Source organism: Eptesicus fuscus, chromosome 1 (genome assembly GCF_027574615.1).
Source record: "Eptesicus fuscus isolate TK198812 chromosome 1, DD_ASM_mEF_20220401, whole genome shotgun sequence".
Lineage (NCBI taxonomy): Eukaryota > Metazoa > Chordata > Mammalia > Chiroptera > Vespertilionidae > Eptesicus > Eptesicus fuscus.
In genome coordinates this window covers 129,471,937-129,495,489 of record NC_072473.1, presented here as the reverse complement: position 1 = coordinate 129,495,489, position 23,553 = coordinate 129,471,937, and the positions used below count along the sequence as shown (strand labels likewise).

Below are 23,553 nucleotides of genomic sequence, written 5' to 3'. Positions count from 1 at the left end.
AATTTTATTTATCAGATTATAGGCTCTTACTCATCTGTGTTGTACTTACTGGCCATCAGTCAGACATCCCCAAGGGGTCCCAGATTGGAGAAGGTGCAGGCTGGGCTGAGGGACCCCTCCTCCCGCCATGCACAAATTTTGTGCACTGGGCCACTAGTATGTATGTATATATGTGTGTGTGTTGGGGGGGGATGTTCCCGCCCTGCCTCTGGCTGCTTGTGCACATGCTGGCTCAGAGTGCCTGGGTCCTGGGGATGTTCCTGCCTTCCCCCCGGCTGCTTGGCACCTGTGTGCATAGGCCCAGAGTGGCCTGGGGTCATTCTGGGACCCTGGGTGCTCAGGCCTATGGGCCTACAGGCTCAGAGCAACCTGGGTCCCGAGGATGCCCGTCCCTGGGTCCCAGGCTGCTTGATGCTGGTGCACGTGCAAATGGCTGCCCCACCCCCAGCCGCTCTGCACCTGCGTATGCATATTAACCCATCATTTTTGTCAGGCTAATTTGCATACTCACTCCTAATTGGCTGGTGGGCGATGTGAAGTGATGGTCAATTTGAATCTTTCTCTTTTATTAGTGTAGATTGTTATTTTTAAACTAGAGGCCCAATGCATGACAATTTGTGCAAGAATGGGCCTTTCTTCCCCTGGCTGCCAGCACTGCTTTCACGCTGGCTCGGAGCCGCCTTTCTGCATTTCCATGCTGCCTAGAGGCCCAGAGCTATTGGGGTGGTGCAGAACACCTGCGTCATTGCCATGGCGACAATGCAAGTGTCCCGCCCCGCCCCGCCCCCTGGCTGCTCTGCACCTTCGTATGCAAATTAACCCACCATCTTTGTTGGGTTAATTTGCATAATCACTCCTGATTGGCTGGTGGGCATAGCAAAGGTACAGTCAATTTGCATGTTTCTCTTTCATTAGTGTAGATATATTTTATTGATTTTTTTACAGAGAGGAAGGGATAGAGAAAAACATCAATGAGAGAGAAACATCGATCAGCTGTTTCCTACCCACCCCCTACTGGGGATGTGCATGCAACCAAGGTACATGCCCTTGGCCAGAATCAAACCTGTGACCATTCAGTCCGCAGGCCAATGCTCTATCTACTGAGCCAAACTGGTCAGGGGTAGGGTTATTATTATTATTATTATTTTTAAATATATTTTATTGATTTTTTACAGAGAGGAAGAGAGAGGGATAAAAATTTAGAAACATCGATGATAGAGACATCGATCAGCTGCCTCATGCCCAACCCCTACTGGGGATGTGCCCACAACCAGTCTGCAGGCCGATGCTCTATCCACTGAGCCAAACCAGTTTCAGCAGGGTTATTATTGATAGGTACTTATTTATTGCCATTTTAATTCTGTATGGCTAGGTTTCTCTCTCTGTTTCTTCTTCTTATTACAGCAATCCCTTTAGCATTTCTTACAATGCTGGCTTGGTGGTGATGTACTCCTTTAGCCTTTTTTTTTTTTTTAAATCTGGGAAGCTCTTTATTTGACCATCTATTTTGAATGATAGCCTTGTTGGATATAATAATCTTGGTCTCAGATCCTTGCTTTCCATTACCTTGAGTACTTCATGCCATGCCCTTCTGACCTGTAGAGTTTCAGATGAGAAATCTGGTGTCAGCCTTATGGGCACTCCTTTGTAGGAAACAGTTTTATTGTCTACTGCTGCATTTAAGATTCCTTCTTTGTCTTTAATTTTTGGCATTTTAATTATTATGTGTCTGGGCGTGGGCCTGTTTGGATTCTTCTTGTTTGGGGTTCTCTGTGCATCCTGAACTAGTGTAGCTTTTTCCTTTACCAGGTTAGGGAAGTTTTCTGCCATTATTTCTTTTTTTTCTCTTTTTTTATTAAGGTATTATATGTGTACATATCTTACCATTGCCCCCACCCCCACCCCACTCCCATACATGCCCTCAACCCCCAGAGTTTTTTGTCCATTGGTTATGCTTATATGCTTGCATACAAGTCCTTCGGTTGATCTCTTATCTCCCCCACCTCTCCTTAACCTTCCCGCTGTAATTTGATATTCTGTTTGATGCTTTACTGTCTCTGTATCTATCTTTTTGTTCAACAGCTTATAATTTTCTTTATTATCCATAGATGAGTGAGATCATGTGGTATTTTTCTTTCATGGACTGGCTTATTTCACTTAGCATGATGTTCTCCAATTCCATCCAGGTTGCTGCAAATGGTAGGAATTCCTTCTTTTTTATGGCAGCATAGTATTCCATTGTGTAGATACACCATAGTTTTCTGATCCAGTCATCTGCTGATTGGCACCTAGGCTGTTTCCAAATCTTTGTTATTGTAAATTGTGCTGCTATGAACATAGGGGTGCATATATCCTTTATTATTGGTGTTTCCAGTTTCTTGGGATATATTCCTAGGAGTGGGATTACTGAGTCAAATGGGAGTTCCATTTTCAGTTTTTTGAGGAAACTCCATACTGTTCTCCACAGTGCCTGCACCAGTCTACATTCCCACCAGCAGGGCATGAGTGTTCCTTTTTCTCCGCATCCTCGCCAACACTTGTTGTTTGTTGATTTGTTGATGATAGCCATTCTGGCCGGTGTGAGATGGTATCACATTGTCGTTTTGATTTTCATCTCTCCGATAATTAGTGACTTTGAGCATGTTTTCATGTGTCTCTTGGCCTTCCTTCTGTTTTCTTTTGAAAAGATTCTATTTAGGTCCGTTCCCCATGTTTTTATTGGATCATTTATCTTCCTTTTATTAAGTTGTATAAGCTGCCTGTAGATGTTGGAGATTAAACCTTTATCAGTGATACCATTGGCAAATATGTTCTCCCATGCAGTGGGCTTTCTTGTTGTTTTGTTGATAGTTTCTTTTGCTGTAAAAAAGCTTTTTATTTTGATGTAGTCCCATTTATTTATTTTCTCTTTAGCTTCCATTGCCCTAGGGGCAGTATCGGTGAAGATTTTGGCATATGTCTGAGATTTTGCTGCCTGCGGATTCCTCTAGTATTTTTATGGTTTCCCGTCTTATGTTTAAGTCCTGTATCCATTTTGAGTTTATTTTTGTGTATGGTGAAAGTTGGTGATCTAGTTTCATTTTTTTTGCACGTATCTGTCCAATTTTCCCAAAACCATTTGTTGAAGAGAATATCTTGACTCCATTGTATGTTCATGCCTTCTTTGTCAAATATTAATTGAGCATATTAGTTTGGGTTGATATCTGGATTCTCTATTCTATTCCATTGATCTATATGTCTGTTCTTGTGCCAGTACCAGGCTGTTTTAAGAACAGTGGCTTTGTAATACAGCTTGAAATCTGGTATTGAGATCCCACCTACTTTGTTCTTTCTCAGGATTGCTGCGGCTATTCGGGGTCTTTTTTTATTCCAGATGAATTTTTGGAGAGTTCGTTCTAGGTCTGTGAAATATGCCATTGGTATTTTAATGGGAAGTGCATTGAATTTATAGATTGCTTTGGGTAGTATGGACATTTTGATTATGTTGATTCTACCAATCCATGAACATGGTATGTTCTTCCATCAGTTTATGTCTTCCTCTATCTCTTTTTTCAATGTCCTGTAGTTTTCCGCATATAGGTCTTTCACCTCCTTAGTTAAGTTTATTCCTAGGTACCTTAATTTTTTTTTGGTGCGATGGTAAATGGGATTGTTCTTTTTGTCTCTATTTCTGTAAGTTCACTATTGGTGTCTAGAAATGCCATAGATTTCTTGGCATTAATTTTGTATCCTGCTACAGTGCCAAATTCATTTATTAAGTCTAATAATTTTTTGATGGATTCTTTAGGGTTTTCTATATATAGTATCATGTCATCTGGGAATAAGGACAGTTTTACTTCTTCTTTTCCAATTTGGATGCCTTTTATTTCTTCTTGTTGTCTGATTGCAATGGCTAGTACTTCCAGTACTATGTTGAACAGGAGTGGTGAGAGTGGGCATCCCTGTCTTATTCCTGTTCTTAGGGGAAATGGTTTTAGTTTTTGCCCATTGAGTATGATGTTTGCTGTAGGTTTGTCATATATGGATTTTATTATGTTGAGGTATGATCCTTCTATCCCCACCTTGCTGAGAGTTTTTATCAAGAAAGGGTGTTGGATTTTGTCAAATGCTTTTTTTTGCATCAATTGATATGACTATATGATTTTTATCTCTCAATTTGTTTATGTGATGTATCATGTTTATTGATTTACGTATATTGTACCATCCTTGCATCCCTGGGACAAATCCTAATAGGTCATGGTGTATGATCTTTCTGATGTACTGCTGGATCCGATTTGCTAGAATTTTATTGAGGATTTTGGCATCTATGTTCATGAGGGATATTGGCCTGTAATTCTCTTTCATTGTGTTGTCTTTTCTGGTTTTGGTATTAGGGTGATGCTGGCTTCATAGAAGGAGCTTGGAAGTGTTCCTTCCTCTTGAATTTTTTGGAATAGTCTGAGGAGGATAGGTTTTAGTTCTTCCTTGAATGTTTTGTAAAATTCTTCTGTGAAGCCATCTTGCCCTGGGCTTTTGTTTGCTGGAAGCTTTTTGAAGACTGCTTCAGTTTCTTCCATAGTTATCAGCCTATTGAGATTTTCAGAATCTTCCTGAATACGTTTTGGAAGGTTGTATTTTTCTAGGAATGTGTCCATTTCCTCCAGGTTATCTAGTTTTTTGGAATAGTGTTGTTCATAGTATTTTTTAACGATCTTTTGTATTTCAGTGGGGTCTGTTGTTATTTCATCTCTTTCATTTCTGATTTTGTTTATTTGGGTCCTCTCTCTTTGCTTCTTGGTGAGCCTGGCTAGAGGTTCATCAATCTTGTTTATCCTTTCAAAGAACCAGCTCTTGGTTTTGTTGATCTTTTGTATTGTTGTTGTTTTTTTTGGTCTCTATGTCATTAATTTCTGCTCTGATCTTTATTATTTCCTTTCTTCTGCTCACCGTGGGCTTTTCTTGTTGCTCCCTTTCTAATTCTTTGAGTTGTTGAGTTAGATGATTTATTAACATTTTTTCTTGTTTTTTTGAGGTAGGCCTGTAGAGCTATAAACTTCCCTCTCAGGACTGCTTTCATTGTGTCCCATAGGATTTGCAATGTTGTGTTATTATTGTCATTAGTCTCCAGGATGTTTTTAATTTCTTCTTTGATCTCATTGATAACCCAGTCATTGTTTAGTAGCATGCTATTCAGCCTCCAAGTGTTTTGGTTTTTTGGAATGTTTTTATTGTAGTTTATTTCTCTTTTTTTTTCATCTGTGTACTGTTTAGTTTTTGTTTAAATTTCTTTTTTTAATTTCTTTATTGATTAAGGTGTCACATATTTGTCCTCATCCCCCCATTCCTATCCCACACCCCTCCCCACAGATGCCCCAACCCCCTGTTGAACTTAACCATTGGATAGGCTCATATGCATGCACACAAGTCTTTTGGTTGATCTCTCCCCCTCCCCCCACCCTTCCCTATCCTCCCTCTGAGGCCTGATAGTCCGATCGATGCCTCCTTGTTTCTGGTTCTGTACTTGTTCATCAGTCTATGTTGTTCATCATTTCCCCTAGATGAGCGAGATCATGTGTCACTAGAGATATACTTATAAGAACTGAATGTGAGATGAGCAATAATAGTTATGCTGACAGGCAAATGAATCAGTCTGTAGTGAGTTTCTTTCTGGACCAACAGTTCTTTCGAGACCCAATTTCAATGTCACCAGTTCCTTATGTGTACATGTCAGCACTGACCCCTCAGCTCTGGATGGTGAACAAATGGTGGTAACGGAGGTCCGACTCCCTCTGGTTTGGTCTCGGCCGGACCCAGGGGCACGGCCTCACCCAGACTCAGGGGCACGTGGCCTCACCCAGACCCAGGGGGCGCGTGGCCTCCCCCGGGCCCGGGACCCAGCCTCACCCGGATCCAGGGGCACACGGCCTCACCCGGACCCAGGATCTGGCTTCACCCGTACCCAGGGGCGCAAGGCCTCACTCGGACCCAGGGGCACATGGCCTCTCCCAGACCCAGGGGCGCGTGGCCTCACCCGGACCTAGGTGCGCGTGGCCTCACCCGGACCCGGGATCCGGCTTCACCTGGACCCAGAGGTGTGTGGCCTCACCCGGACCCAGGGGCGTGTGGCCTCACCCGGATCCAGGGGCACACGGCCTCAACCGCACCCAGGGGCACGTGGCGTCACCCGGGCCCGGGGCCCAGCCTCACCCGGATCCAGGGGCACACGGCCTCACACAGACCCGGGATCCAGCTTCACCCGGACCCAGGGGTGCGTGGCCTCCCCCGGACCCAGGGGTGCGTGGCCTCTCCCAGACCCAGGGGCACGTGGCCTCACCTGGACCTAGGTGCGCGCGGCCTCACCCGAACCCGGGACCCAGCCTCACCCAGATCCAGGGGCACATGGCCTCACCCGTGCCCGGGACCCAGCCTCACCCGGATCCAGGGGCACACGGCCTCACCCGGACCCGGGATCCAGCTTCACCCAGACCCAGGGGCGCGTGGCCTCACCCGGACCCAGGGGCGTGTAGCCTCGCCCGGGCCCGGGACCCAGCCTCACCCGGATCCAGGGGCACACGGCCTCACCCGGACCCAGGGGCACGTGGCCTCACCTGGGCCCAGGGACCCAGCCTCACCCGGACCCAGGGGCGCGTGGCCTCACCCGGACCCAGGGGCGCATGGCCTCTCCCAGACCCAGGGGCGCGTGGCCTCACCCGGATCCAGGGACACATGGCCTCACCCGGACCCGGGGGCGTGTGGCCTCTCCCAGACCCAGGGGCACGTGGCCTCACCCGGACCTAGGTGCGCGAGGCCTCACCCGGACCCGGGACCCAGCCTCACCTGGATCCAGGGACACATGGCCTCACCTGGACCTGGGGGCGCATGGCCTCAGCCAGTCCTAGGTGCACGAGGCCTCACCCGGATCCAGGGACACATGGCCTCACCCGGACCCAGGGGCACGTGGCCTCACCCGGACCCGGGACCCAGCCTCACCCAGATCCAGGGACACATGGCCTCACCCAGACCCAGGGGCGTGTGGCCTCACCCGGATCCAGGGGCACACGGCCTCACCCGGACCCAGGGGCATGTGGCCTCACCCAGACCCAGGGGCACATGGCCTCACCCGGGCCCGGGACCCAGCCTCACCCAGATCCAGGGGCACACGGCCTCACCCGAACCCGGGATCTAGCTTCACCTAGACCCAGGGGCACGTGGCCTCACCCGGACCCAGGGGCGCATGACCTCTCCCAGACCCCTGGTCACGTGGCCTCACCCGGATCCAGGGGTGCACGGCCTCACCCGGACCCGGGACCCAGCCTTTCCTGGATCCAGGGGCACACGGCCTCACCCGGACCCAGTATTTCTAATATTATGCCATTGTGGTCTGAAAAAATGCTTGATATGATTTCATTCTTTTTGAATTTGAGAAGACTTTGCTTGTGACCCTATATGTGGTCTATTTTTGAAAATGTCCCATGTGCACTTGAGAAGAATGTATATTCCATGGCTTTGGGGTGAAATGCTCTGAAGATGTCAATTAGGTCCAACTGATATATTGTATCATTTAGAATTTCTGTTTCTTTGCTGATTTTTTGTCTAGAGGATTTATCCAGTGATGTCAGTGGTGTATTAAAGTCCCCTACTATGACTGTATTGTTGTCGATCTCTCCCTTTATATCTTCCAGGAGATTTTTTATGTATTTGGGTGCTCCTGCATTGGGTGCATATATGTTTACCAGAGTTATATCTTCTTGTTGAATTGCTCCCTTTAGTATTGTGTTGTGGCCTTTCTTATCTCTTATTATGGTCTTTACTTTGAGGTCTATTTTATCAGCAATAAGTATCGCAACCCCAGCTTTTTTCTCATTTCCATTTGCCTGAAAAATATTTTTCCATCCCTTCACTCTCAGTCTGTGGGAATCCTTTGCTCTGAGGTGGGTCTCTTGTAGACTGCAAATATATGGGTCATGTTTTCTTATCCATTCAGCTGCCCTATGTCTTTTGATTGGTGCATTTAATCCATTTACGTTTACTGTTATTATTGATAAGTATCTGTTTGTTGTCATATTTTTCCTTAGTGTTTGTGTTTCTTCTTGCCTTTCTTTTTCTTCTTTTTACAACAGTCCCTTTAGCATTTCTTGCATTGCTGGCTTGGTAGTGATAAACTCTTTTAGCCCTTTTTTTTGTCTGTGAAGCTCCTGATTCCACCTTCAATTTTGAATGATAGCCTTGCTGGGTATAGTATTCTTGGATTCAGACCCTCGCTTTGCATCACTTTGTATATTTCATTCCATTCCCTTCTGGCCTGGTGTGTTTCTGTTGAGAAATCAGTTGATATTCTAATAGGAGATCCCTTGTAGGTAACTTTCTGTTTCTCTCTGGCAGCCTTTAAGATTCTTGCTTTGTTGTTGGTGTTCGTCAATTTAATTATGATGTGTCTTGGTGTTGGTCTTTTGGGGTTCAACTTGTTTGGGACTCTGTGTACTTCTTGGACTTGGATAGTTTTTTTCTTGCCAATATCAGGGAAGTTTTCTGTCATTATTTCTTTAAACAGGTTTTCTATTCCTTGCTTCTCTTCCTCTCCTTCTGGTATACCTATTAAGCGAATGTTATTTCATTTTGTGTTGTCCCAAAGCTCCCTTAGGCTCTCCTCTTGCTTTTTAAGTCTTCTTTCCAGTTGCTGCTGTGTTTGTGTGTTTTTTTCTATCTTGTCTTCTACTTCGTTTATGCAGTCCTCAGCCTCTTCTAGTCTAGTTTTTAAGCCTTCCATTGTGTTTTTTTTTTTTTATTGCAGCTATGTCATTCTTCATCTCCTCTTGGTTTTTTTTCATGTTGGTGACATTCTCATTCAGCTCCTTATAGGTCTCACTGAGTTGTGTGCATTTGTCCTCCAGCCGTTTAAACATTCTTATAACCATTACTCTGAATTCTATCTCTGATAAGCTGCTAACTTAGGATTCATTTAACTCCCTTTCTAGAGATTCCTCTTTTTCTTTCCTTCGGGGATTGCTTTTTTGTCTTCCCATGTTTTCCTGTAATGTTTTAGTTGTAGATCCGCTTGCTTTGCTACCCAGGTTTTTTTGGGGATGGTGCTACTGGTGTAATCTCTCAGTTCTCCTGGGCTTGGTAATCTAGTGTAGCTCCCTACTTGAGCTATTTGGGTTCTCTTGATGTAGGCCTGCAAGCTTGAGAGGCACAACTGTGGTGTCTAGAAGTCAGCAGCTATGGAGGAGAGTGTTCCAGTTTTTGCTGTCTTGCACCCTTAGTTGAAATCACGTGTGTCCAGTGGGGACTCACAATGGCACCCAGGAACCGTCTGTTGGGGGAGCTCACAGTGGCTCCCACTAGCGCCCTGTGTGTAGATGGGCTCAGGGTGCCTGCCTATTGGAAATGCGCGTCTGTAGAGGTGTGTTTGCCAGCTCAGAGCTCTGATGTGCTCTGAGGGGTCCTTGCACTGAGGTTGAGCAGCTAGGGTGAATGTGGGAAGTTATTCAGGAGAAAGGAGTTCAGAGTTTCTGCTGTGGGGCAGCGTGTCCTTGCCTGTACAGAATCACACCCAGCAGGGGCTCCAAGCAGCTCCCCAGAGGACCCTGTAGATATATTGGTGCAGGGTGCCTTCCCTTGTCTGTGGCCATGAATTTGCTGGCTCTGGAAGTGTGTGCGTGAACTGGTGGTGCGTTTGCCTGTGCAGAGCTCTGACGCACTCTGAGGGGCCCTGGCACTGAAGTTGCACAGCCGGGGTGTCCGTGGGCAGTTATTTTGCAAGAATCAGTTCAGAATTTGTACTGCAGGGCCCCGCACACTTGTCTGTGCAGAATCACACCCTCGGGGGCTCTTAGTGGTTCCCAAGCACTGCCTGGGTAGTGGAGTGCCTAGGTACCTAGGGGGCTCAGAACGTGGTGAATCCTGAGTTCCGGTGCTTGGGAGGGGGAGGTTGTACTTACTGCTTTCAGTGGCGCACTTTTGGAAGTGAAGGTCCCAGGGTCCATGTGTCTGCAGCTGGGGTGGCAGGTCTTCTATCAGAGTGGCTGTAGTGTCCTGGTTTGCTTCCGAGACCAGACTGGGTGGTGGCAAGGCTAGGATTCTAGTCTCAAGCAGTTCTGTTCTTCAAGATGGCATGGTCTCTGTGCCGCTGGTGTCCTCCCCAGAGTGTTTGCAGTGGCTGCGGGGTTTTGTTGTCTAAGACTGCTCGGATTGGAAGCCCCCTGGAAGAACTGCAGGGTCTAAGTGTCCCTATTTCACTCACACACACACCCACACGTGTCCACACACATCTCTGTCACTCCTTCACTCGATCACACACTCTCCCTCCCTACCTTCCTGCTAGTCGCCATCTTTTTTCCTGCAAACTCTTTAGCAGTTTCTTTCCAGCATAACAGGATGTTCCAGATTCATCTTGTACCTATTTTATCTCAGCTCTGGAATGGTACCAGAGATCAAGATCTCAGTGCTAGGTGTGTTAGTGGGATGTCTCATTTTTCTGACTTTTCAATATACAGAACTAGGAAATATCTGCATGTATACACACATCCATGCATATATGTACATAAAAATACATACACATATATCTATACACACAGATACACACATATTCTATACTAGAGGCCCGATGCATGAAATTCGTGCAAGGGGCATGGCCCCCCCTGTGGCAGCAGGTGCCTTGGCCCCACCTACTGTGGTAGGCGCCTCTGCCTTGGCCTCTGCTGCCGCAGCTTTGTCTGAAAGGTCATCCAGAAAGACATCCAGTCTAATTAGCATATTACCCTTTTATTATTATAGATGTTCAGATGTATATATAGATACCCATATTTAAAAATCATGAGTTCACACAGTCCTCATTCCAATAAACAGGATTCCTTCTTTTATTTTCTGATCCATGCTTTTATGTTTCTTATTCTACAATAAGAATCCTGGTTCCCAAGAACATCAACACATTTACTCAATTCTGTAATATTTCTAAAAGAGTTTCAGAATTACTGTATCTATACCATCATAATAAATAAACCTACTAAAAAGAGGTCCATATTTATTGGCAATATTCCCTGACACTCCACAAATCTACCCTGATTGACGGTGTATATATTGAGGGTATACTGTATAGTCTAATAATGTGTTTACTTAAGCTAATTGTTTCTTATATTTTCTTTTTTCTTTAGTACGGTTATGGTATTTATTTGTAATATCATAGGTTAAATTTATTTCATTTTAAAGGTATAACTTATTAATTTAATTTTACTGACATTATTCGTAGATCCAGGATCTCTCCTACTGTTTAATACAATTAGTCATGATTAGAGTATGGGGTGGATTAAATATCCCTTCAATGAAGTGGAATAAATGTATCACAAGTAGTGTTGTGTTAGAGCTTGACCCTGAAAACCTAGTTTACCTTAGTATACCCAGGCAGCAAAGCCAGTTATATTGCCTCCCCCCCACCCCCGCCTCTGAACATCTTCTGGGGTGAAAGTGGAATGTGATATTAGCAAAACATCTTTTGGAGAATTTGCCAACCGGTATGCCTAACATGGAGATAAGAACTACTTACTATATTTCTTCGAATCATTTATTTATTTATTTATTTATTTATTTATTTATTTATTATTATATTTATTGATTTTTTACAGAGAGGAAGAGAGAGGGATAGAGAGTTAGAAACATCGATGAGAGATAAACATCGATCAGTTGCCTCTTGCACACCCCCTACTGGGGATGTGCCCGCAACCAAGGTACATGCCCTTGACCGGAATCGAACCTGGGACCCTTGAGTCTGCAGGCCGATGCTCTATCCACTGAGCCAAACCAGTTTTGTCTATTTCTTAGAATAATTTAAATAAATGAGGCATGTGCCCTGCTGACCTTGAGTTTGACATGCTTGATTTAGGGATGCTATTTAGCTAATAATTACCAGTTATACTGTTCTGCTAGCTTTCCCTGTGATTAGTCCACACCAGTACTATCCTGGTTGTGAGATATTTTGATTATTCCTGGAACACTCAACCAAAGTGTCTAGGTTGGGGATGTGGATCAGGACTTTCCTAGAAGAGCCACCTGTTGGGTAATTTATTGTTTTCTCAATTTCTTTGCTGCCTTCTCTCCCCTATTTTTTGTAGGCTTCTCAGAGTTCATCTGACCAACCCAAGAAGGAAGCCAATAAGGAGGTTGTTAAAGACATTTCCAAGAAGATAAACAGGAACATACCTGCTCTGGAGTTGGCCAAAAACAATGAGATAAATAAAAAGTAAGAGGTGACACAGATGGCATTGTTTTAGATGGTAAAGGACAGTGTGTAACATCCTTTTGACTTCCTTTTTTTCCACATTGAAAACATGTTTAATAAGCCATGTTGGTGATTACTACATTAACTTTGGTTGCTGAGGTGGGCTCAGCTGTGGTTGCTAAAATGTTACAGGCCTCTTTTCTCCCTCTCTTTTTCCACGGGGTGTTTGCATATTGAAAGAGCTGTTGTCATTGGGGAATTTTCCAAAAGATCTCGTGTTCACCTTTTGTATCTTTTAGTAGTTCAGTCCCTGTTTGAACTATCTGTACCTGAGAGTTTGGGGGCAACTTAAATTTTTAGAGAATTCTTAGCAGCTATTTGATAGCTTGCTAGTCTGCTTGTCCATTAGAAGCTTTAGGGGAGGTTTTCCCCTTGTTATTGGATAGAGATTACTGTTTCCCTGGTCCAAAAACATGTGTTTTCCAGATGTTACAGGGAACTGTTCATAAGTTCTGTAAATACGGTAGATAGAAGTATTCCCATCTAGGATTAGAGAAAGGATTTAACCTTAGGAAAAATTTTATTGGAAGTTAGAGAGTGGAGTGAGATGTTTCTATATCTTCTCATCATTCTAGTGAGAATTACTTCTTCAGGGAAGAATATAATAAGTTAGATAGATAACTATAATGGGGCTAAGCAAGGGTTCCAAGTGTTAAGGGGGAAAGTTGGGGAACTTCAAAAAATTAACATGCCAGGTCCACAGGATACTGTGAATTACCTAACTAAAAGCAATCAAACCAGAAGATTAGCAGTTAGCCCTACTTGATTTATTTTTTAAATGTATTTTTATTGATTTCAGAGAGGAAGGGAGAGGGAGAGAGAGATAGAAACATCAATGATGACAGAGAATCATTGATTGGCTGCCTCCTGCACACCCGCTACTGGGGATCCAGCTCAAAACCCAGGTTTGTGCCCTGACTAGGAATTGAACTGTGACCTCCTGGTTCATAGATCTACGCTCAGCCCCCAAAGAAATCCTGTGCCTTAGCTGTCATATCTCAATTCCACCATCCTTCTGAGCTCTAAGCAACAACTAATCTATTTTCCATCTCTATAGATTTGCCTATTCTAGACATTTCATATAAATGGAATTATATAGCCGAAACCGGTTTGGCTCAGTGGATAGAGCGTCGGCCTGCGGACTCAAGGGTCCCAGGTTCGATTCCGGTCAAGGGCATGTACCTTGGTTGCGGGCACATCCCCAGTGGGGAGTGTGCAAGAGGCAGCTGATCGATGTTTCTCTCTCATCGATGTTTCTAACTCTCTATCCCTCTCTCTTCCTCTCTGTAAAAAATCAATAAAATATATTTTAAAAAAATGGAATTATATAATTTGTGGTCTTATGTGTCTAGCTGCTTTCGTGTAGCATAATGTTGTAGCAGGAATGAGTACTTCATTCCTTTTTATTTCCAAATATTCCATCCCATGGATGGTTATACCATATTTTGTTTATCCATTCATCAGTTGGTGGACATTTGGGTTGTTTCCACCTTTTGGTTATTCTGAATAGTGCTCGTATGAATATTCATATACCAGTTTTTTTTTTGAACACTTATTTTCAACTAGAGGCCCGGTGTGGTGGATGGATTTGTGCATGGGGAGGGAGGTCCCTCAGCCTGGCCTGCTCCCTCATGCAATCTGGGACCCCTCAGGGGATGACTGACTGCTGTTTTAGTCCAATCCCCACAGGCCATGCCAGACAGTCAGACATCCCCCAAGGGATGTAGCAGTGTGCCAAGCAGCAGGTGGCCAGGCAGGAGCCTACCCGAGCTGAGCTGGTGTCATGCTGCTTGTGCTCATCCCAGCCTGCTGCACCTGCTGCCACTGCTCAGTAGCATTGCTGCAGTGTCAGGAGAGGCTCCTGCCGTGGCAGCTGTGAGCCCGGCTTCTAGCTTAGCGGTGATCCTCCTGTGAGAGTGCACAGACCACCAGGGGGCAGCTCCTGCATTAAGCATCTGCCCCCTGGTGGTCAGTGTGCATCATAGCAATTGGTCAACCGGTAGTTCCGGATGTTTGTTCATAACGGTTGCTTAGACTTTTATATATACTAGAAGCCTGGTACATGAAAATTCATGCACTGGAGCGGGGGGTCCCTCAGCCAGGCCTGCCCCCTCTCACAGTCCGGGAGCCCTCAGGAGTGGGAGGCAACCTGGTGATCAGGGGAAGGCAACACCCCCATCACACCTCTGCTGCTGCCTCGGGCTAGCCTTGGGTGGCTGGGGGTTTGAGAGGACTGCGTGCTACCATCTTGTGGCTGTGGGTGCTGTCATCTTTGAGGGCATGGAAGTCAATTAGCATATTCCCTCCTTATTGGCTGTGGGTGCTGCCACCTTTGTGAGGGTGTGATGGTCAATTAGCATATTCCCCTCTTTATTAGATAGGATAGACTAGAGGCCCGGTGCACAAATTCATGCACCAGTGGGGTCCCTCAGCCTGGCCTGTGGGATCGGGCCAAAAATGGCTCTCCAACATCCTCCAAGGGGTTCTGGATTGCAAGAGGGCACAGGCCAGGCTCAGAGACCCCACTGGTGGATGATCAGGGCCAGGCAGGGATGCAGGAGGTTGGCCAGTTGGGGAGGGACCACAGGAGGGCTCCAGGGTGTGTCTGGCCCATCTCGCTCAGTCCTGATCAGCTGGACTCCAGCAGCAAGCTAACCTCGTCAGAGCGTCTTCCCCCTGGTGGTCAGTGCACATTAAAGTGAGTGGTTGAGCAGCCTTAGCATATCAATAGCATATTACACTTTGATTGGTTGAACAGATGACCGGATGACCGGACACTTAGCATATTAGGCTTTTATTATACAGGATTCTTTTTTGTATATTCCTAGGAATGTAATTTCTAGGTCAAATGGCAATTCCATGTTGGACTCTTTGAGGAAGTGCCAAACAATATTCTACAATGGTTGCACTATTTTACAGTCTTACAAGCAATATATGAAGGTTTCTAATTTTCCATATCCCTGTCAACCCTTGCTATCTTTTTTCTTAAAAAAAATTATGGCCATCCTAGGGGGTGTGAAGTAATATCTCCTTTAGATTGTATTTCTCTGACATTCAACATCTTTCATAGGCTTAGTGGCCACTTGCATATCTTCTTTGGAAGAATATCTATTTAGATCCTTTGTCCCCATTTTATAATTTAGTCATTGAGCTTTTCATTATTGAATTTGTAAGAGTTCTTTACATACTCTAGATATAAGTTCCTGATAAGATAAATTATTTGGAAATATTTTTATCCATTCTGTGGGTTGTATTTTCACTTTCCTGTTGGTGTCCTTTGAGGCACAAACATTTTTAATTTTGAGGAATTCAATTTATATTTTTCTTTTGTTGCTTATGTTTTTTGGTGTCATCTTCTCTAATAATAGACAAATATGCAAATTGACCATACCTCCGACACACCCACAAGCCACGCCCACAAGCCACCCCACCATCCAATCAGAGCGAGTATGCAAATTAACCCAAACCAAGATGGCTACAGCCACAGAGAGCAAGGTTTCCTAGGTAACAAAGGAAGCCAAGCTTTCGGCCTGCCCTAGCCAGGCCTAAGCCTCCACTCAAGCTACAAAGTTTCAATTATAGAAGGTAAACAAATTCAAACAAATGGCGGCAGAATGGAGCTTGAGAGAGCAGGCCAAGGTTGCCGCCGGCAACAGGGGAAGCAAAACTTTTCGCACACCCTGGCCGGGCCCACCCGCTTAAAGGCAACAAAGTTTCAATTATAACCCCAACACAAATGGCTGCCGGCCGGCTCGGAGGGAGCCCCAGGCTTGGCTTTGCTCCAGGCTACAAAGTTTCAATTGTAGAAGGAAAATAAATTCCAGATACCATGGCCTCTGCTTGGGTCGCTAGGGGGCGTGGCCAGCCTGCAAACCACCACAGGCCCCTCGCTCAGGCCGCCCCACACCCTAAGGGAAACCCCACCTGATCTGGGACGCCCTTCAGGGCAAACCAGATGGCCCCCACCCCTGTACCAGGCCTCTATCCTATATAATAAAAGAGTAATATGCAGATTGATCATCACTGCAACACACAATATAGCTGCCCCCATGTGGTCAAAGATCCTGCCCCCATGTGGACACAATATGGCCACCATAAGATGGCCAGCAGGAGAGGGCAGTTGTGAGGCACCTGGCCTGCAAGGGAGGGCAGTTGAGAGGGACCGAGCCTGCAAGGGAGGGCAGTTGGAGGTGATCAACCCTGCAGGAGAGGGCAATTAGGGGTGACCAGGCCGGCAGAGGAGGGAAGTTGGGGGCAAACAGGCTGGCAGCAGAGTGGTTTAGGGGGTGATCAGGCTAGCAGGCAGAAGTGGTTAGGGGCAATCAGGAAGGCAGGCAGGCAAGCAGTTGGAAGCCAGCAGTCCTGGATTGTGAGAGGGATGTCCGACTGCCCGTTTAGGCCCGATCCCGGTGAGATCGGGCCTAAACGGGCAGTCGGACATCCCTCAAGGGGTCCCATATTGGAGAGGGTACAGGCTGGGCTGAGGGACAACCCCCTTCCGTGCACGAATTCCGTGCACCGGGCCTCTAGTCCTATATAATAAAAAGGTAATATGTAAATTGACTGTCATGGCCTCCCAAGATAGCTGCCTATGACCAGGCCTACAGGGGGGTTAGTGAGGGACGACCAAACGACTGAACAAGCAGGCTGCATGGGGCAACCAGGCCAGCAGGGGTGTTAGTGAGGGACAACCAAACGACTGAACAGTAGGCTGCATGGGGTGACCAGGCCAGTGGGGGGGGCCGTGAGGGGTGACCAGGTTGGCAGGGGGGCAGTTGTGGGTGACCAGGCTATCAGGGGGGGGGGCAGTAGGAGGAGACTGGGCCAGTGGAGGGGAAGTTAGGGGTGACCAGGCTGGCAGGGGGGGCAGTTAGGGGCAATTGGGCTGGCAGGGGGGTTAGTGAGGGGCAACCTAGGCTGGTGGGGGGCAGTTGGCGGCAACCAGGCCAGCAGGGGCGACAGTAAGGGGTGACTAGGCTGGTGGGAGGGTCAGTTAGGAGCAACCAGGCCAGGAGAGAGGGGGCAGTTGGGGGCGATCAGGCTGGCACACATTGTCAGTGAAGGGCGATCAGGCTGGTGGGGGGGGCAGTTAAGGGCGACCAGGCAGGCAGGCAGGTGAATGATTAGGAGCCAGTGGTCCAGGATTGTGAGGGGGATATTCAACTCCTGGTTTAGGCCCATAGGCAGTCAGATATCCCCCGAAGGGTCCAAGATTGGAGAGGGTGCAGGCTGGGCTGAGGGTACCTCTAGTCCTATCTAATAAAAGAGTAGTATGCAAATTGACCATTACTCCAACACACAAGATGGCTGCCCCCATGTGGACACAAGATGGCAGTGACAAGATGGCCAGCAGGGGAGGGCAGTTGAGGGCGATCAAGCCTGCAGGGAGGGCAGTTAGGAGTGACCATGTCAGCAGAGGAGGGAAGTTGGGGGTGACTGGGGCTGCAGGGAAGGGCAGTTGGGGGGGGACCCAGGCCTGCAGGTGAGGGCAGTTAGGGGTGACCAGGCCTCCAGGGGAGGGCAGTTAGGGGTGATCAGGCTGGCAGGGGAGCAGTTAGGCATCAATCAGGCTGGCAGGCAGAGTGGTTAGGGACAATCAGGAAGGCAAGCAGGTGGGAGCCAGCAGTCCGGGATTGTGACTACCAGCACTGCTTTTCTGCTCCGGCCCCCAGAGCCACCTTTTTCTGCTCTGGCCCTGCCTTCCCACACTGCCCAGAGGCCCTGAGTGGCTAGGGTGGTGCGGAATGCCTGTGTCATTGCCATGGCAATGACGCAAGCGTCCCACCCCCAGCCGCTCGGCACCTGCGTATGCAAATTAACCCGGCATCTTTGTTGGGTTAATTTTCATACTCACTCCTGATTGGCTGGTGGGCATAATGAAGGTATGGTCAATTTGAATATTCTTATTTTATTGGTGTAGATTGTATGTTCACTACCCCAAGTAAATTCTCCTTCCATCACTATTTATCCCCCTTTAATCTCTTCTACCTCCCCCACCCCCCTTTTCCTCTGGTAATCACCATACTATGGTCTATATCCATGATGTGTTTTTTTTACATTGCTTCTTTTTAAGATTTTCTTTTAAGAGTTTTAAAGTTTTAGCTCTTAGGTTTTTTTTTTAAGTTAATTTTTGTTGGTGGTGTATATTAGGGGTTTAAATTAATTGTTTTGCATGTACATATCCAGTTGTTCTAGCACTCTTTTCTTAAATAAACTAATCTTTCTCCACTTAATTGTCTTGACAACCATGTCAAAAATGAATAGACTGTTAAAGGTAAGTGTTTATTTCTGAACTTTTAATTTTATTCCATTGATCTACATGTCTGTCATTATATTTGTACCACAACTATCTTGGTTATTGTTGCTCTGTAAGGCATTTTGAAATTGGGAAGTATGACTCTAACTGTGGTCCTTTTTTTCAAGATTGTTTTGGCTATTCTGGGTTACTTGCAATTCCATATAAATTTTAGAATCAGCTTGTAAATTTCTAATAATACAGCTGGTACTTCCCTTTTAAAAATAATTCATTGGTTGTTTTCTTTTTTGTGTTATATTCATAGAGTTAGTTGTATAGCCATCACATCACCACTATCTAATTTTAGAACTTTTCCAATACTCTGTACCCCCAAAAGAAACTCATACCTATTACCAGTCCCTTCCCTTTTCAGTCTTCCTTTCTACCCTTCCCTTCACAGCCCCCGCCCCTTCTCAGCCCCAGGCAACCACCAATCTACTTTCTGTTATGAATATCTTCTATGGATATGTCTATTCTGGGTGTTTCAGATAAGTGGAATCATATGATGTATAGTTTTTTGGAGGTACTTGCTCTTGTTCAGACTGATGATTGTATTTGTTTTTAATCTTCTTTCTTATTCTGATTTCTAGTCATCCATTGATTTAGTTGCACCAATGATTGGACATGAAATCCTATACAAAACAAAGCTTTGCATCTGACACATGTGAACAATGTTTATTTTGTTTTTATTCATGTCCTCCACTGAGAAAATATCTTGTGAATAGTCTAGGGCAGTGGTCGGCAAACCACGGCTCGCGAGCCACATGCAGCTCTTTCGCCCCTTGAGTGTGGCTCTTCCACAAAATACCACGTGCGGGTGCGCATGTACAGTGCGATTGAAACTTCGTGGCCCATGCGCAGAAGTCGGTTTTTGGCCTGGGCGAGTCTATTTTGAAGAAGTGGCGTTAGAATACTCAAGGGGCCAAAGAGCCGCATGTGGCTTACGAGCCACAGTTTGCTGACCACTGGTCTAGGGTAAAGGGACTATGGTTAGATACCACCAATGTTAAGTGCCCAGCTTTCACTTATAAGCCATCATGAGCCTCTTATATACTTCTCTCTTAAAATCCTCTCATAAGCTTTCAAAAATATTAATTTCAACCTGAATTTTACCAGATGCCTGGTTCTGATAGATAATGACAAATAATTGCAGCTGGTGAGGGAGACTGATATGTGAGCAGATAACTCATACAATGTGGTATTACAATGAAAGCCTTTACATATAAATAAAGGTAATAAATCATATATGCTAAAAGTATAGCATGGATTTCAGGAGAAATTTTTCAGAAAATTGAGGGGATGTAGGCCAAAGAAACTATACACTGTGCTATTTAGTTGATTCACTATGTTACACATTGATTTTTACACTCTAATCTGTCTCCTGGAGTTGAAGGCCTTTTCACTTCCATACCTTCATTAAATAGGGCAACAAAATGAGATGGTAGGTGAAGATTCTAGGAATTACATTCTTCTTACCCAGATATTGTTTTCTTTACAGATATGAATTGGAACCCTCATCAGCAGCAGTTACCACCATGATACTAAACTCTGTGGAGAAACCACTCACTGTGAATATATCTACCATTTCTAAAGCACCCACTACTGAAGAGGCATCTCTTTTAAAAAAGCCATTAGTTTTAAAAGAGAAACCCACTACTAGGGACACAATCTACATGAAGAGGTCATTATCTTTAAAGAAGGATATAAATTGGAATAAGACACCTGAATTTGTGGAGCCACTATCCTTGTTGGAGGAGACTGAGAGTGATTTGGAGTTTGTTTCAGAGCCAGTGACTTTTGGGAATAAGTATGAAACTGAGGAGGCAACTTTCCCTAAGAGCACATTACCATCCACGAAGTTGTATATAAGTCAAGGGAAGCAGTTCTGCTGTGTGAAGGAACTGATCTCACTGGACAATAACATTGAAAATGATTCTTTTATGGAGCCAATGAACTTTAGGAAGAAACCTAAAACTGAGGAGTCTACCACCACCGAGAGGATATTAACTTTAAATAAGTGTACCACTCAGGAGAAGATGTCTTATAAGAGGAAGCCACTAATATTGCAGAAGGCCACCTCCAGAGAGAAGTTGCTCAATGAGGAACCATTTTCTTTTGAGAATAAGTCTACCACTAAGGAGTTATGCTGTGTGAAGGAACTGACCTCACTGGACAATAACATTGAAAAGGATTCTTTTATGGAGCCAATGAACTTTAGAAAGAAACCTAAAACTGAGGAGTCAACCACCACCGAGAGGCTATTAACTTTAAATAAGTGTACCACTCAGGAGAAGGTGTCTTATAAGAGGAAGCCACTAATATTGCAGAAGGCCACCTCCAGAGAGGAGTTGCTCAATGAGGAACCATTTTCTTTTGAGAATAAGTCTACCACTAAGGAGTTATGCTGTGTGAAGGAACTGACCTCACTGGACAATAACATTGAAAATGATTCTTTTATGGAGCCAATGAACTTTAGAAAAAAACCTAAAACTGAGGAGTCAACCACTACTGAGAGGCTATTAACTTTAAATAAGTGTACCACTCAGGAGAAGGTGTCTTATAAGAGGAAGCCACTAATATTGCAGAAGGCCACCTCCAGAGAGAAGTTGCTCAATGAGAAACCATTTTCTTTTGAGAATAAGTCTACCGCTAAGGAGTTATGCTGTGTGAAGGAACTGACCTCACTGGACAATAACATTGAAAAGGATTCTTTTATGGAGCCAATGAACTTTAGAAAGAAACCTAAAACTGAGGAGTCAACCACCACCGAGAGGCTATTAACTTTAAATAAGTGTACCACTCAGGAGAAGGTGTCTTATAAGAGGAAGCCACTAATATTGCAGAAGGCCACCTCCAGAGAGGAGTTGCTCAATGAGGAACCATTTTCTTTTGAGAATAAGTCTACCACTAAGGAGTTATGCTGTGTGAAGGAACTGACCCCACTGGACAATAACATTGAAAAGGATTCTTTTATGGAGCCAATGAACTTTAGAAAGAAACCTAAAACTGAGGAGTCAACCACTACTGAGAGGCTATTAACTTTAAATAAGTGTACCACTCAGGAGAAGGTGTCTTATAAGAGGAAGCCACTAATATTGCAGAAGGCCACCTCCAGAGAGAAGTTGCTCAATGAGGAACCATTTTCTTTTGAGAATAAGTCTACCACTAAGGAGTTATGCTGTGTGAAGGAACTGACCTCACTGGACAATAACATTGAAAATGATTCTTTTATGGAGCCAATGACCTTTAGAAAGAAACCTAAAACTGAGGAGTCAACCACTACCGAGAGGCTATTAACTTTAAATAAGTGTACTACTCAGGAGAAGGTGTCTTATAAGAGGAAGCCACTAATATTGCAGAAGGCCACCTCCAGAGAGAAGTTGCTCAATGAGGAACCATTTTCTTTTGAGAATAAGTCTACCACTAAGGAGTTATGCTGTGTGAAGGAACTGACCTCACTGGACAATAACATTGAAAATGATTCTTTTATGGAGCCAATGACCTTTAGAAAGAAACCTAAAACTGAGGAGTCAACCACCACCGAGAGGCTATTAACTTTAAATAAGTGTACCACTCAGGAGAAGGTGTCTTATAAGAGGAAGCCACTAATATTGCAGAAGGCCACCTCCAGAGAGGAGTTGCTCAATGAGGAACCATTTTCTTTTGAGAATAAGTCTACCACTAAGGAGTTATGCTGTGTGAAGGAACTGACCTCACTGGACAATAACATTGAAAATGATTCTTTTATGGAGCCAATGAACTTTAGAAAGAAACCTAAAACTGAGGAGTCAACCACTACCGAGAGGCTATTAACTTTAAATAAGTGTACCACTCAGGAGAAGGTGTCTTATAAGAGGAAGCCACTAATATTGCAGAAGGCCACCTCCAGAGAGGAGTTGCTCAATGAGGAACCATTTTCTTTTGAGAATAAGTCTACCACTAAGGAGTTATGCTGTGTGAAGGAACTGACCTCACTGGACAATAACATTGAAAAGGATTCTTTTATGGAGCCAATGAACTTTAGAAAGAAACCTAAAACTGAGGAGTCAACCACTACCGAGAGGCTATTAACTTTAAATAAGTGTACCACTCAGGAGAAGGTGTCTTATAAGAGGAAGCCACTAATATTGCAGAAGGCCACATCCAGAGAGAAGTTGCTCAATGAGGAACCATTTTCTTTTGAGAATAAGTCTACCACTAAGGAGTTATGCTGTGTGAAGGAACTGACCTCACTGGACAATAACATTGAAAAGGATTCTTTTATGGAGCCAATGAACTTTAGGAAGAAACCTAAAACTGAGGAGTCAACCACCACCGAGAGGCTATTAACTTTAAATAAGTGTACCACTCAGGAGAAGGTGTCTTATAAGAGGAAGCCACTAATATTGCAGAAGGCCACCTCCAGAGAGGAGTTGCTCAATGAGGAACCATTTTCTTTTGAGAATAAGTCTACTACTAAGGAGTTATGCTGTGTGAAGGAACTGACCTCACTGGACAATAACATTGAAAAGGATTCTTTTATGGAGCCAATGAACTTTAGAAAGAAACCTAAAACTGAGAAGTCAACCACTACCGAGAGGCTATTAACTTTAAATAAGTGTACCACTCAGGAGAAGGTGTCTTATAAGAGGAAGCCACTAATATTGCAGAAGGCCACCTCCAGAGAGAAGTTGCTCAGTGAGGAACCATTTTCTTTTGAGAATAAGTCTACCACTAAGGAGTTCCTTTTCCAAGAGCCATTCCAAGAGAAGCACACCACTGAGGGGGACATTTCTGTCATAAAGAAGCCCTTGACCCTGCAAAAGAATCCAACTGAGGAGTCACTTTTAAAGGAGCCTTTGGTTTTTAAGAAGAAGCATACCATTGAAGAGGCAACCCCCAAGGAGGTGCTAGTGTTTGTAAAGAGACGTACCGCTAAAGATAGGCTATCCTGCTTGAAGAAGCCACTAGTATTGCAGACCATTTCTGAAGAGAAGTCACTCATTAAGGAGCCATTGTCCTTTAA

General features: G+C 44.9%; 1 protein-coding gene across 1 annotated transcript in view; it reads left to right on the top strand.

Annotated features, from left to right (window-relative positions):
• CCNB3 (cyclin B3) overlaps positions 1-23,553 on the top strand; it is a 71,196-nt gene that overhangs the window by 23,320 nt on the left and 24,323 nt on the right. Inside the window, exons 3-4 of the mRNA XM_054720024.1 lie at positions 12,087-12,214; positions 20,047-23,497. Coding sequence (XP_054575999.1) covers positions 12,087-12,214; positions 20,047-23,497 — 3,579 coding nt within the window. The remainder of the gene's footprint in view (positions 1-12,086; positions 12,215-20,046; positions 23,498-23,553) is intronic.